Below are 13,008 nucleotides of genomic sequence, written 5' to 3'. Positions count from 1 at the left end.
ATTCAAATGTAATATTTTTTTATAATTAAGTGTAACAGTATTTATGGCCAGACTAAGTATATTGCTTTGTGCCATCGCATACACGTTAAACATTCCTTTACAAAAAGGTTGCCTGGTTGAGATTGCTCTTGAGCAATAAGGCCGCCTTATAGTGTATATGTGCCGGCATGGTCTTTTTCTTACAATGTCAATTTATTTTTCGGTAATATGTACTATAAAGAATAAATAAATAAAATAAACATATTAATAATATAATGAATAAATCGCGTCGTTTCGAACACTTTACAGCGAGCGTGGTCAGTCCCCCCGTGACCTCTCGCGTTTAAAATCCGTTAAAAAGTTTTTAATTTATAAAAATATATGGTTACATAAATTATTTATTAGACTATTCATTTTAAGGGGTTTTTTTATTTAATTGAGATCTGTTTAATTCAATTACCAAAAAAAAAGTATCCAAATTATATAATTTACCTATTATATTTAAACATGACTTCTCCTTACGGTTCAATTGGTGTAGCACTGTGAAAATCTTTGTTTCTATTTCACTTGAACATTACAAAAATGACTTAACATCGACAAAAATAATCGAAATATTCTACAACTATTTTATTACTAGCTGTTCGGCCCGGTTTCCCCCGGGGTACATATATAGATTATGTCACTCAGTGTAATTGCAGCTTTCTAACGGTGAAAGAATTTTTGAAATCGGTCCAGCCGTTCACGCGTTATGGCGTGACCAAGGGAAATAGGGATTCATTTTCATATATATAGATTCATCCCATCTATTTCATATCCTCACAATACGCTCGCTAGCATAGACACCAACTCAACCAAGTGCTGATACACACCTGTGTCGGTCGTCCCTGCGCGGTGATCGGCGGTCCCTGTCCCTGCGCGGCGAGTCACGCCGCTTGTCCCGCCGCTCGTCGCGGTCGTGGTCACGGTCACGGTCACGGTCGCGGTGACGGTCACGGTCGCGATCGCGATCTCTGCAGCCATCACGGGCGCGTTCATGGTCACGGCTGTCATCTAAAAATTTAATTTTATAAGGATAAAATTGATGACATAAAAACTTGTGGAACGTTTTGTATCGTAATTGCGGGAGTTTGATATAAACTACTTAAAAAAAAATCAGGCCAATGTTATTATAATAAATAATGAAATTCAGATAAAACAAGTAATAAAATACACAAAACTAACAAAAATAATAATATTATAAACTCTAGACTATTGCTTGCATTATACATAGTACAATCAAAACAACAAAAACTTCTCTCACAATACTATTAGCACTGGATCAAGTGACAAATTTAAAGTGGGTCAAAATCGCGCCCAAAGAAGTCGGTTACAAACAAACAAACATACAGGTGAAGATAATAAAAAGCGTGTAAAAAGGAAAAAATGCATACTAGAGCTTCGCCGATCCTCTTTAGACACGTGCCGCGAACTCCGCGGCTCGGCTTGTGGCAGCTCAGGCTCCGATTCACCGCCTTGGGATTCCTGCGACAAACATTCACTCATCAATTACTATATGTAATGTACCAGTTTTCATAGCGTTGTTTAGATGTTGGATATAATACATATTATATACATTTGCAACTTTAACCATATATTTAATATAGTTACCTCAACCAATGTTTAATTGTTACAAATTATGATGTCATTGAAGATATTGCAAATCCATTATATTCCACATACAAATTTTAAATCTAAACTATGTTTGTTTACTTGTCATTAATTTACATTACAACAAAACCTCTATATAATTTTTGTGTCTGGATATAGTTAGGAGGGTATAGAATGACTTAGTCTGGTTTATAGCTTGACATGTAATTTCCATAGTAGTGTCTTTTGAATATTAATAATGGTAAGCTAGTCTATATAACAAATTAACTAGCTTTCCCTGCTCAATCAAAAGAAAAAAAAATAAAGTTAGTTTTATTAATAATTGCATTTGCATTATAAATAAGCAAACTTTTTATTTAAATATAAATATTTCATAGAACATAATAGTGATGCAAAATTGCACTACTGGTATTTGTGTAAAAAATACATATTTTTCTGAGATCCAACTTATACATATATGATGCTTACAATTTCTCTATGTAATTCTTATCTTAATTCTATTCTGCTCAAGTTTTATCTGTATATTTACGAAATAACCATACTGTGTTAAAAAAAATAACCAAAAATAACCATATTGTATTAACATTTGCCAATAAACTAGTGTAAATTTGTTCACAACAATATTTTCAATGGCATCATTTTGCACATGACATGTAACTCAATACTCAATGTATATTACCTTTCACCACTGTTAAAAGTAAATGCAAAGATGGTCTTTTATCTTTTATATCTATGTACTTACTTGTTATGGTTGTAAGAGGAAAGCCAAACTGGGAGTCATCTTGAAGCCACGCAGATCGATTTGACTTTTTAGGTCAATTTACAAATGGGTAACATATAAAATAATAAAAGTGTTAATATCATCGTCGATAAGATTTGAATGGATGACATGCTAACAATGGCTTTGGAAAAACTATCATAATTTTGTGTACATCTAATTAAATTGTTACGTTTTGAGTGAGACAGCAAGAATACATAAGATTTTAAATAAAAGATGCAATTTCATTTGATGATCCAATCTCTTTGATGTTTGTTTTGTTTAACAAATCATTTGAGTGGATATCTTGAGGAATTATACAAGTTTTTAAATGCTTTTTTTTGTTCTAGACAATTACTAATTTTATATGATTACTAGCAATAAATGATTTTATAATGTAGAATGTTAGAGTAAGACTTAAAAAGTTGATACTAACCTCACTTAGATCCATGTTCACCGGATCATAGTTTGTGTCATCTTCTTTCCGACGACACCCACTCACCACCTATAATATCAGTCTATTGTCAAGCAGAGAAATAAATTAATATCATTCCTTTTAAATATAATAAATGTAAGGGGTTCATACATTTTTAATTAGCGAGAAATCTATCTAAATCATGAACATTTTTTTTTTATTTAAATATGTGACCATTAAAAAATAAGGTAAGATTTTTCTGCGTTAATACGACTGAGAAATATATAAATTATAAGTCGAGCCTATTTTTAGCGATTTTTTTGATAATTTAAGTGTTAATCTTATGAAAATACTTGTACAAAAAAATGTATATATTTAAATTAAATAAAACCGGAATATCCCGTTGTGACAAAAAAAAAATATTTACATTTAGGTTGATATTATTAAATTTATAGCATCTCGACTGTGAACAAACTAATGCACGTACTTATTTATTGCTAATAACGTTACATTTTACCAGTGAAAACATGTATGACGAAAAACTTGTAATTTTAGACGAATCAAACATTAAATCACGGGTGATATGTGCCTAATGAAATCACCCATTTATATATTGATTTCAAAAAACAAAATGGATCCAAGGATACTTACCGATGGTTGTTGTCCATATCGTTCAGATTCATTATCGTCATCACTTTCATAGCCAACGAGGGAATCCATTATGAATATTTGAATATTATGAAATACTAGTTCTCTATCGAATTAATCTAATTTAGCAAATATCTGTTATGTGGAATAAAAGATTTCGATGCTTGACTTTTAAAACAATATGGCGGTTGCATGAACGACGAAAAAAAGATAAAAGATAATAAAAATCGACAGAATCAATCGAGTCATGATCGAATGACTTCACCATAGACAATTCAAATAAATTTATTTTCGAGGTTTATAATATTAATTTTTAGTAATTTACGTATCATTAAGAAAAATATATTTCCGGTACTCTTTGGCCGCTGCCGTGGCACGCTCGCTTCGCTCGCTCGTTTCGGCTCCATAGATTAATATAGAATACATACCCGGCTTGTAATTTTGAGTTTAGATTTATTATAACACGCTCGTCGCTTTGCTCCTCACTGAACTAACATTTTTCACTAAAAACTACCTAGGTACTTAAAATAAAGAGAGACATCATTTTTTTATACGACAATTAAATATTATTTCACGTAATAACGGCTTGTGTGTCATGGCTTTTCTTCATTGCAATTATGTGTCGTAGTCGAGTAACATGTTCACAACAACAATTTCACTCTATAGTATTTTTATTATTGTTTCGGATTTCACGTTATAGATATATTACTGTGACTACGACGGGTTGTGACTCGTGAACAAATCTTTCGCTCGACGAACGAGCGATTTCGTTCTTTGGGCATAACGTAATTTATGCATAAAATTGTAATAACTAATTTTCTTATCGTTATTGACTAATGTATTATATGTAAGACAAGATACTGTACATAAAGTTTTTTTTTTATTTTATATGTAATGGTCCTTTTTGCAATCAACATAGTAAAAATTGCAATAAAGAAAACTTCAAAACGTCACTTCGTCAGCTTCGACCATTCTATTTAAAAGATATATGTTTCGTTTATTTAATTTAAATAAAAACCTTTACCATGAACATGTAATTTCAAAAAATCTAGGTATCGAGTATCGATTGTTAAAAATGTATATCGATTTTTCGTTCGGATACGTAAAGAGGTATATAGGAATCGTTTATTTTACATAAAATAATAAAAGTAAATGTATTTTATACCCCCAAATGATTGTTCCTCATATTATTGAATTTCATTATTTGAACAATCCCTAATATTTTTATGAATTAAAAAAAAATACAAAGTTCTAAAGTTTTTTCATGTTGCAGTGTTACATTGGCTGTATCCGAACTTCCAACTGTACATTGTTCTTTTATCTTTGACAATTTTTTAATATGGCGGAAGCATTGACCGCCGTCAGGTCGTCTGGTTTTTAAAACGTGTGAATTGACGAATTTTTACGTCTTCATTGCGCGCGAGTGATATAATAAAAAACTTTAAATTTTGTATACGTTCTGTTATCTAAAAAAAATCCTATTAGACAAGCTACATTCAATTAAATCCAAAATAAAAATGGTAATGATAGTTTTTTGTTTTGATACTTTTTTACAAACTTTACTTTGTTCCCTAAACATGACTTTTGTGTATTTCTCATGTTTTGAAAGTGATTTGTAAATAAAAAGATTGTTATAATATTAGACTACCCCTTGACGAAGCCAAAAGTAGCATTTTGCAATAATTTTTTCCTTGTTTTTAACATTTATAACCAAAAAAATGTGTCATGAGGTAATGGATGTTTCTCATGTGTTAAAATTTCAAGTGATTCTTCTTAAATTTTAGTGAATCTAAGTATGTGACGCATTAATTATGCAAGTTGGGTGTGGCTGTATTGATTTTCTTAGAAGGTTCTAGGTCTAGTATTAGAATACATCCTAATAACTGCACTCAAGACTTGTGCAAAGTACAATAGTGCAATGCGGTATAGATTCGCTGAAGCGATGTTTTCTTTGATTTAACACATTTGGTTTTACCATGCAACGTAGAAAGATTAAATTGCTATTCGAGAAGTACATAAAAATCGCAGAATGCAAACATTTTTGACATTGTTTCTTGAGACATGTGCACTAAGGTGCAATTTCATAGTTTTGATTAAAAATTCATTTTTCGATAAGTAGGAGATTGAAATGGTAGTTAAATTGAGTCTTAAACCTTCGTTATCAGTTATATAAGTGTTCACGAGAATTGTTCTCATGCCAGATTCAGAAATGTTGAAATTATGTTTGTGCCAAGATAGTTTTTTTTTGTTACGATTTTATGAATCACAAAAATATATCACATAGAAATGTAGTTACTTCTACTGTACTGTATGAATATTCACAATTGTTTTTAACATAATTTAGACTAAGTTGTTCAAATAATAGCATTAAATAATTAATATATTTAAAACCATACTATAATGAATTGTATTGTATTCAGATACATCTGAATATAAGAGGAACATCTTTATGTAAATTACTTTGAACAGTTAAATCCTTACCAAATACAGTTTTGATATTTAGTGTAACATTTTAGTTGAAAGAAGTGGTGATATCAATATTATTGTAACTGAAAATTTATACATATAAACCAGTAATACATCATTTAATGATATGGTGCAGCAATAAGAAAAAGGCATATGCAAAACTGTTAAAATCATGCATGTTTATCATCAATGTTTTGAACAAAATGTTTATCCTATTTAATGCAATAAATTAAAAATTTTTGCTCACATGCCATGTAAAAAAAATAAATGGTTATAGAAAATTACATGTAGATATAAAATATGAAATGATAAAAATGAATCCACTGTAGAAAAACACATTATATTTTGGTGTCTTCATTAGTAATTTGTTTCATGCTAAATTATTAAACAATTATTGATTCAAATATGCTGTTATCTGGTTTTAATAGAGACACAAATTGTATTATCATTTTCAAGATAATCTTGTATGTTTATTTACTGTGTTTCATAATAATAACTGTTGTATATGTTGATTATACAACAATTGATGTGATTTTTAAAGAGCAAGTACAGAGCTTCTTGCCAGTGCTTAAATATATAAACTGCTTTCTGAACCAGTGGTAAATGGTAAATATTTTCTATGTTATGGCAAATCTATGTGAAGTCCTAGAAGTCTAATCAAATAAATAAATGTTTGAGTTTAATTATTTATGAAGCACAGTTCCCCTGTTGATGTCTACTATATGTTTATTTATTTTATTTAGATTATTTGATTATACTTTTCTTGCTTATGAAATTTCTAGAAATAAAATGTTACATGTATGATAGTATGAAGAATTTTATGATTATCTCACAAGTTTTTTGTTGAATTTTGATTAAAATTACTATATTGAATTGTTTTTAAACCATTGCAGTCAAAACGCGCATTCGCCGACAATGGTGATAATCCACCAACGGATGATGATTCCGATTTTGATGATGATGAGGACCCTGACAATTTGGAAGTTCCAGGTATGATAACACATTAAAGGTGATGCGGATTTCATAGAAATGTTTTTGTCCTAAAATAGTGTTATTAACATTAAAGTATGTATACAATATAAGATCACATATTATGAAGCCAACATCCACTTTTTAAATTACCGTTTTGAGAGTTTGTTTGATCACACTAATCTCAGAAACTTTATTTAAATTTAAAATTGTTTTGTGTTTTGTTATGTGGTCAATGTTTATATTGTTAAATTATTGAATATTCAATACTTTATACTCTAAGAAATACATAACAAAATTCAAAGTAATAATGCAAAGAGAAACTGTTTATTTTCTTTTAGTCGAATTATGATGCTTATTAATGAATGAAAAATCTATTGAATGCTATTTAATCTCAACTAGGCAAAATTTCCTTCTGGGTACTAACAATTTGTAAACCACTGCCCAAACATAGAGAAACAAATGATCACACTATTTTTCACATAATTTAAGGTGACCTACACAACAAATTAATAATAATTATGCTTGACAACTGACGACTGGCCTTTTCATGTACCAAGAACATTATAGCCAAATAGCTCAAAATTCGAATTCAAACAATTTATTTTCTTCATATATTGTCTATACATAATACATTCGCTTAATAGAAAATAACTATTTCAGGTGGTGGAAAGACTTTGGCAGCAGCGGCGCGTTTGGGTGATAAAAAACCGCCCCCTCCCGCCGCTCCTGTAAAACCTACCACAAATCCATTTGCAGGTAATATATTATTGTAATATTTATGCATGAAATTAAATTTAATACAATGATAACACAGGCAGTAAACCTAGTAAGATTTTGGTTCAGCGGTTTAAGTGTGAAGTAGAGACAGAAAGATAGACAGACAGAGTAACTTTCACATTTATAGTATTAGCCGGGAAGTAATTCTTCAAAATATTATTAAAAGCTTTCAAATTGTGAAATTCACAAGGAGTCTCTCCCATGTAACATCATTTACCTGATCTGTATAAGGTAAAAATATTACTTAGAATATTATTAAGAATTAAATGTTCGACGACATGTGACATCTGCCAATCTGCAATTAGCCAGCATGGTAGGTTATGGCCCGAACCCTTATAGGTAGCCTGTGTCCCAGTAGTGGGATAGAAATACTGATCTGAAACAAATAAAAGTCCCGTGTCCATGTCCAGTGGGGTATGGGGCAGATGATGTACATCTGTTTCACTGAATTGAACCCAGGACCCTTCGGTTCTACGCTCATGCGTTAACCACTGTACCAAGGAGGCGGTCGAATCAATCACTCGAAATCGAATCGATCTGAAACAAATACTTATGTTAATTTTTGAGTTAAAAAAATGTTTTTAACATAATTTAAGCATACTCATAGTATCTCATTTTATTACAGCGCCGCTAGGTGTCGCTTTCGGGCACGCGTCTAATGTGAAACCGATTCGCATCCCAGCCAGCTCACTCACAAAACCAGTCAGCATAGGACTGGGTAGAGGAGGTGAGACAAATTACTATTGTTTTGTAGTATGCAAAACATTTTTCAAAAATCAACTTTTTACTGTGACGTAAACATGAAAATATTGCTAATTTCTTAATAGTTACAATTAATTTTATCGTAATTGAGATATATTTAAAGCAACCAACAGAGTAATATTTAAGAAACCTAGTTGTACAAGGTTATGTATAACATTTTATTTTAATAATCTAAGAAGTGATTACAATCGTAATGCATGTAAACCAATAACACAATTATCCATTAAATAAATATCTATCATGTGATCATCAAAATCGGTTCGCCCCATCGATAGTTCCGAGGCAAAAGAGCCAAATGAAAAATGTTAGAAGTGAATGGAGTAAATAACCTCCACCTTTCTTTGAAGTCGGTTGAAAACTGGTCGAATGGTACTAAAACTAAATGTTGTTAGCGGCCGGGATGCCCGGCACCTCCGCGCTCAACACGGCCTCGCTGCTCGCGCAGAGTGAGTACCCTGTACTCTATGTGTAGATAATGTGTACCATATTTATAAGTTGCTAGTTAGCTTTCCGCCCGCGGATTTGCCCGCGAAGTGGAAAAGAAATAATCTACAGATCCGGAGCTTTTCTAACTTAACTCTGGTTTCCGGAGAATTTCCAGGTTAAGAAGATCATATGTCCTATCTCTGGTCCCAAACCATATCTTTGCTAAATTTCAACAAAATCGGTTTCAATTTATAAATAGCGTTACTTATATAAATTTGGTTAAAATTCCACAACTCCAAATGCACTATTTTTTGCATCAACAACAAGTTCCTATGATTTGACAAACTCATTTAGCTGTTTATCGAAAAGAGCCGTAGACCCGTAGTTTGTGCGTGCATGTACGCAGTATTGCTTCGTACTATTATTGTATTCAGAATTCAAAATAAATGAAAAATTTAAATAAGTTTTTTAAGTGTTCAAAATCATGTGAGATATCTTTGGAAAAATCTGATTTATTTGTGTGGTTGATTTGAAGTGGCACACGTGGGATTGCCAGATATTAAAATGGACATGCAATTAAAAAGGAGTTACATAGTTAGAAATACTTCCAATACATTCAGATAGTTGATCCCAATTAGGATTATCAACAGATTTAAGTTTTTTTTTCTAAGTGTAAATAAATGCATGAGTGAAATCAAAGTTTTTTAGTTGTTTAATTGTTGTTCTAAATATCAAAATATGCTCATAGTTAGGTTGATAGGCTTTTATGCATTAACAATTAATTGGTTGCTTTGGTAAATTTCCGTAACACACCTTAATTTAATTTTAAATGTTACCACGAATTATTTAATATTTTTAATGTTTTTACATCTGGCAACCCTTTTTGCTTTGATCGGCAGCGATACATTGTGATGTTTCGATATTGTTATAAGTTGTTATGTTATTACTTAAAAATTTCAAAAATTATTTTGAATATTATATCATTGTTACCGATAGAAAATGAAGTTAATTAACAAGTCTTTCTAAACAATTAAAGTTATATTATATTCTAAACAATGCCCCTTTAGATACCAAGATTGAGCTTTGATGTAGTAGTGTTTAAACAGCTTTTCCTTTATATGCATGAATTCATCTTCCATATAGCCTTAAAGTCACCTTTTAGAAAGCTAGATAATATTTTATTTAGACACAAAATTAACATAGTAACATACAAAATAATAAATGTATTTTTAACAGTGGAAATGGTGGGGATCCAAGGCATGAATTCGTACCTGCTACAGAATCTGAATCAGATCCTAGCGTCCGGTATGGGCGGCCCGCTCGCCGGTATGCTGGGGCAGTTCGCGCAGCTGCCCACGTGGCAGAACAAGGGCATGTGGCAGCAGGAGAAGGTACGTTTTGTTATTATATTGAAGATTCATTTTTAAATATTTTGTTGTTAGTATGTGAGTGGTTTAATTGTTATATAGGGTATGTTCTCCATTTGGTAAATATGGTAAAGTTACGTTTTTCCGGCTCGAAGGTTTAGAATATAAGGCTATTAAAGACAAGAAGCATTTCAATTGCTTCAATTTATTTTATTTTAGACTAACGTTCCGCCCCGGCTTCGCCCGTAGTACATATATAGCCTATAGCCTTCCTCAATAAATGGCTTATCTAACACTGAAAGAATTTTCCTAATCAAACCAGTAGTTCCTGAAATTAGTGCGTTCAAACAAACAAACAAATTCTTCATCTTTATAATATTAGTATAGATATTTTTTGAAATTGTCATGATGATAACAATTACAGGTACCAGGTGATGAAGAAGAAGTGGATGATGAGGAAATGGGTGTAGCTGAGACATACGCAGATTATATGCCTACCAAATGTAAGTGATAATAATTCTTCATAATATGAATTTACTATTTTTAAAACAAGGGTTTAAAATGGTTATCTTAAACCTCTTGCTACAAGATTAACAGGTTGCTGGATGCTGGTTGAAATGTTTCATAGAAGATCGTTAGTGTAGTGTAGTGCACTGTTAGTGTAGAACTGGCTGAAGTGTTTTTAAACTAGTAGTAGTTAAATACAGAAAAAAATATGGATGAAATCATTTAACACAAGTTTAAATTTATATGTAGATTGTCTTGAAATCCCTGTTGCTAATTAGTTTAAAGTACATTTATATAAAAGTTAAACATTTCCATTACCTTGACTATGTCTCGAAGGACCATACTCTTATACACAAAATACTTAAATTTTTCTTTTAAAGGATACAAATCATTACTTATGTGCAGAGCTTATACATACTGTTTTATGAATATAGCTTGATGTATGCGTAACCAGTAATATAGCCAGTAATAGTTCACATAAATACACTCAAGCATACAACTACAAGTAGAAATCGTATCCAAACTACACAATGGCCAATTGACCGCAACAAACGCACCGTTCGGATTCCAGTGAAGCTGGGCCGCAAGCACCCCGACCCGGTGGTGGAGACGGCGTCGCTCTCGTCGGTGGAGCCGGTGGACGTGACGTACCAGACGGCGCTGCCCGACGAGACCGTGCGCGGCGGCCTGCTCTCCGCGCTGCAGCTCGAGGCCGTCGTGTACGCGTCGCAGGCGCACGGCCACATGCTGCCCGACGGCACGCGCGCCGGCTTCCTCATCGGTCAGTCAGCTCGCCATCAGCTAAACCACCAGCTCCATCACCTGCTATGATATAAGAAAAGAAAAGCTAATTTTTTGTATGTCATAGCGGGCAACCGAGCTGGTGGTTCGCCAGCGATGGTCAGCGATTACCACCGCCCATGAACATTCACAGAGGCTCAGATCTCTGCGATAGCGCTATCCACTTTTAAGGGTAAGGAGTAACGAAAGGATTGATGACTGGATAGAAGGAATGGACTGGCACGGGTGAGGAAAAGGAAATAGACATCCGACTCCACCACTCACCGTACGAAACACAATAGTATGCTGTTATTTCACGCCGGTTTTCTGTGAGGGTGTGGTGTGTGGGTCCCCGGTGCGAGCTGGCTCATTTCGTGCCGAAACGTGCTCGACTACCACATATAAAATACTGTCAGAAGACTACCTCTGCACCGCTATTCTTAACGTAGAATGCTAACAATTAAAATATGTTATCAACACAAATTATGTACACTGTCTGATTGGAAATAAGAAAAAAGATATGACTAAAAACAAATAATAAATATACGGGAATAAGACATAAATACTTTCCCAAAAATAAACATTCAAACATGTCCTGCAGGTGACGGCGCGGGCGTGGGCAAGGGGCGCACGATAGCCGGCATCATATTCGAGAACTTCCTGCGCGGGCGCAAGCGCGCCATCTGGGTGTCCGTGTCCAACGACCTCAAGTACGACGCCGAGCGCGACCTGCGCGACATCGGCGCCTCCTACATCGAGGTGCACTCTCTCAGCAAGGTGCGTACACACACATATGTGTGTAACCAGTAGCTACCAGCTCCCGGCTTCGCCTGGAGGATAACTTGACATACCCGCGATGTATCCGGCAAAGTTCCGATTCCACGAAGTTTTAGCATAGGTATTGCCTCTGTGAAGGCGTTATCCGCTTTAAAGGGGTAGGGGATGGCGACTGGAGTGTAGGATTGAAATGGGAAGAGTGGGGAATAGGAAACGGTCTACCGGCGCCCTCCACTCTTCGTGCGAAACACAGTAGCATGCTACTATTTCACGTCGATATTCTGTGAGGGTATGGTACTTTCCCGGAGCGAAATGGCCCAATCGTGCTCGACTCCGGCATTAAAATTCTCATTATGGTTGGCTGTCCCTTAGGCACATAAAACTGAAAGAGTAGAACAAAACGATTGCTGAAGTGGGATCAAGGGTGGCCAAGAAGCTAGGCGTTGCTACGGTTTGACAAAGAGACGCAGCTTCCAATCTCGAATTTTTCTATCTATCTTTTAATAATGTCACATCCACATATCGTTGTATACCGGTGGCGTTGCAGTTCAAGTACGCGAAGATCTCGTCGGCGGTGAACGGCAACGTGAAGAAGGGCGTCGTGTTCTGCACGTACTCGGCGCTCATCGGCGAGACGCACGCCAACACCAAGTACCGCACGCGGCTGAAGCAGCTGCTGCAGTGGTGCGGCGAGGACTTCGACGGACTCGTATCCTTTGTGTGTTTGC

The 13,008-nt window shown here is 34.1% G+C and overlaps 2 protein-coding genes across 5 annotated transcripts in view; one reads left to right on the top strand and one right to left on the bottom strand.

Moving 5' to 3' along the window:
* The window catches only part of LOC119833080 (serine/threonine-protein kinase fray2-like), a 9,940-nt gene extending 6,292 nt beyond the window's left edge, over nt 1–3,648 (bottom strand). The window contains exons 1-4 of one of the 3 annotated variants that reach the window (XM_038356956.1): nt 3,450–3,648; nt 2,820–2,888; nt 1,410–1,500; nt 849–1,029 (exon numbers count right to left, since the gene is read on the bottom strand). In XM_038356956.1, the coding sequence (XP_038212884.1) occupies nt 849–1,029; nt 1,410–1,500; nt 2,820–2,888; nt 3,450–3,518 (410 nt within the window). In that variant the 5' untranslated portion in view covers nt 3,519–3,648. Of the gene's footprint in view, nt 1–848; nt 1,030–1,409; nt 1,501–2,819; nt 2,902–3,315; nt 3,343–3,449 lie in introns of those variants that run through there. The other 2 variants (XM_038356972.1, XM_038356964.1) reach the window with 2 other exon arrangements.
* A 1,143-nt stretch (nt 3,649–4,791) lies between these two features.
* Nucleotides 4,792–13,008, top strand: part of LOC119832908 (protein strawberry notch) — a 34,236-nt gene continuing 26,019 nt past the window's right edge. Inside the window, exons 1-10 of one of the 2 annotated variants that reach the window (XM_038356734.1) lie at nt 4,792–4,966; nt 6,806–6,902; nt 7,545–7,640; nt 8,287–8,388; nt 8,816–8,869; nt 10,086–10,240; nt 10,641–10,719; nt 11,295–11,504; nt 12,105–12,280; nt 12,828–12,989. In XM_038356734.1, coding sequence (XP_038212662.1) covers nt 4,964–4,966; nt 6,806–6,902; nt 7,545–7,640; nt 8,287–8,388; nt 8,816–8,869; nt 10,086–10,240; nt 10,641–10,719; nt 11,295–11,504; nt 12,105–12,280; nt 12,828–12,989 — 1,134 coding nt within the window. In that variant the 5' untranslated portion in view covers nt 4,792–4,963. The remainder of the gene's footprint in view (nt 4,967–6,805; nt 6,903–7,544; nt 7,641–8,286; nt 8,389–8,815; nt 8,870–10,085; nt 10,241–10,640; nt 10,720–11,294; nt 11,505–12,104; nt 12,281–12,827; nt 12,990–13,008) is intronic. The other variant, XM_038356743.1, reaches the window with a different exon arrangement.

Source organism: Zerene cesonia, chromosome 2, assembly GCF_012273895.1.
Source record: "Zerene cesonia ecotype Mississippi chromosome 2, Zerene_cesonia_1.1, whole genome shotgun sequence".
Taxonomy (NCBI): domain Eukaryota; kingdom Metazoa; phylum Arthropoda; class Insecta; order Lepidoptera; family Pieridae; genus Zerene; species Zerene cesonia.
The sequence above is the reverse complement of the archived record's forward strand: the minus strand, read 5'-3'. Positions and strand labels throughout refer to the sequence as shown.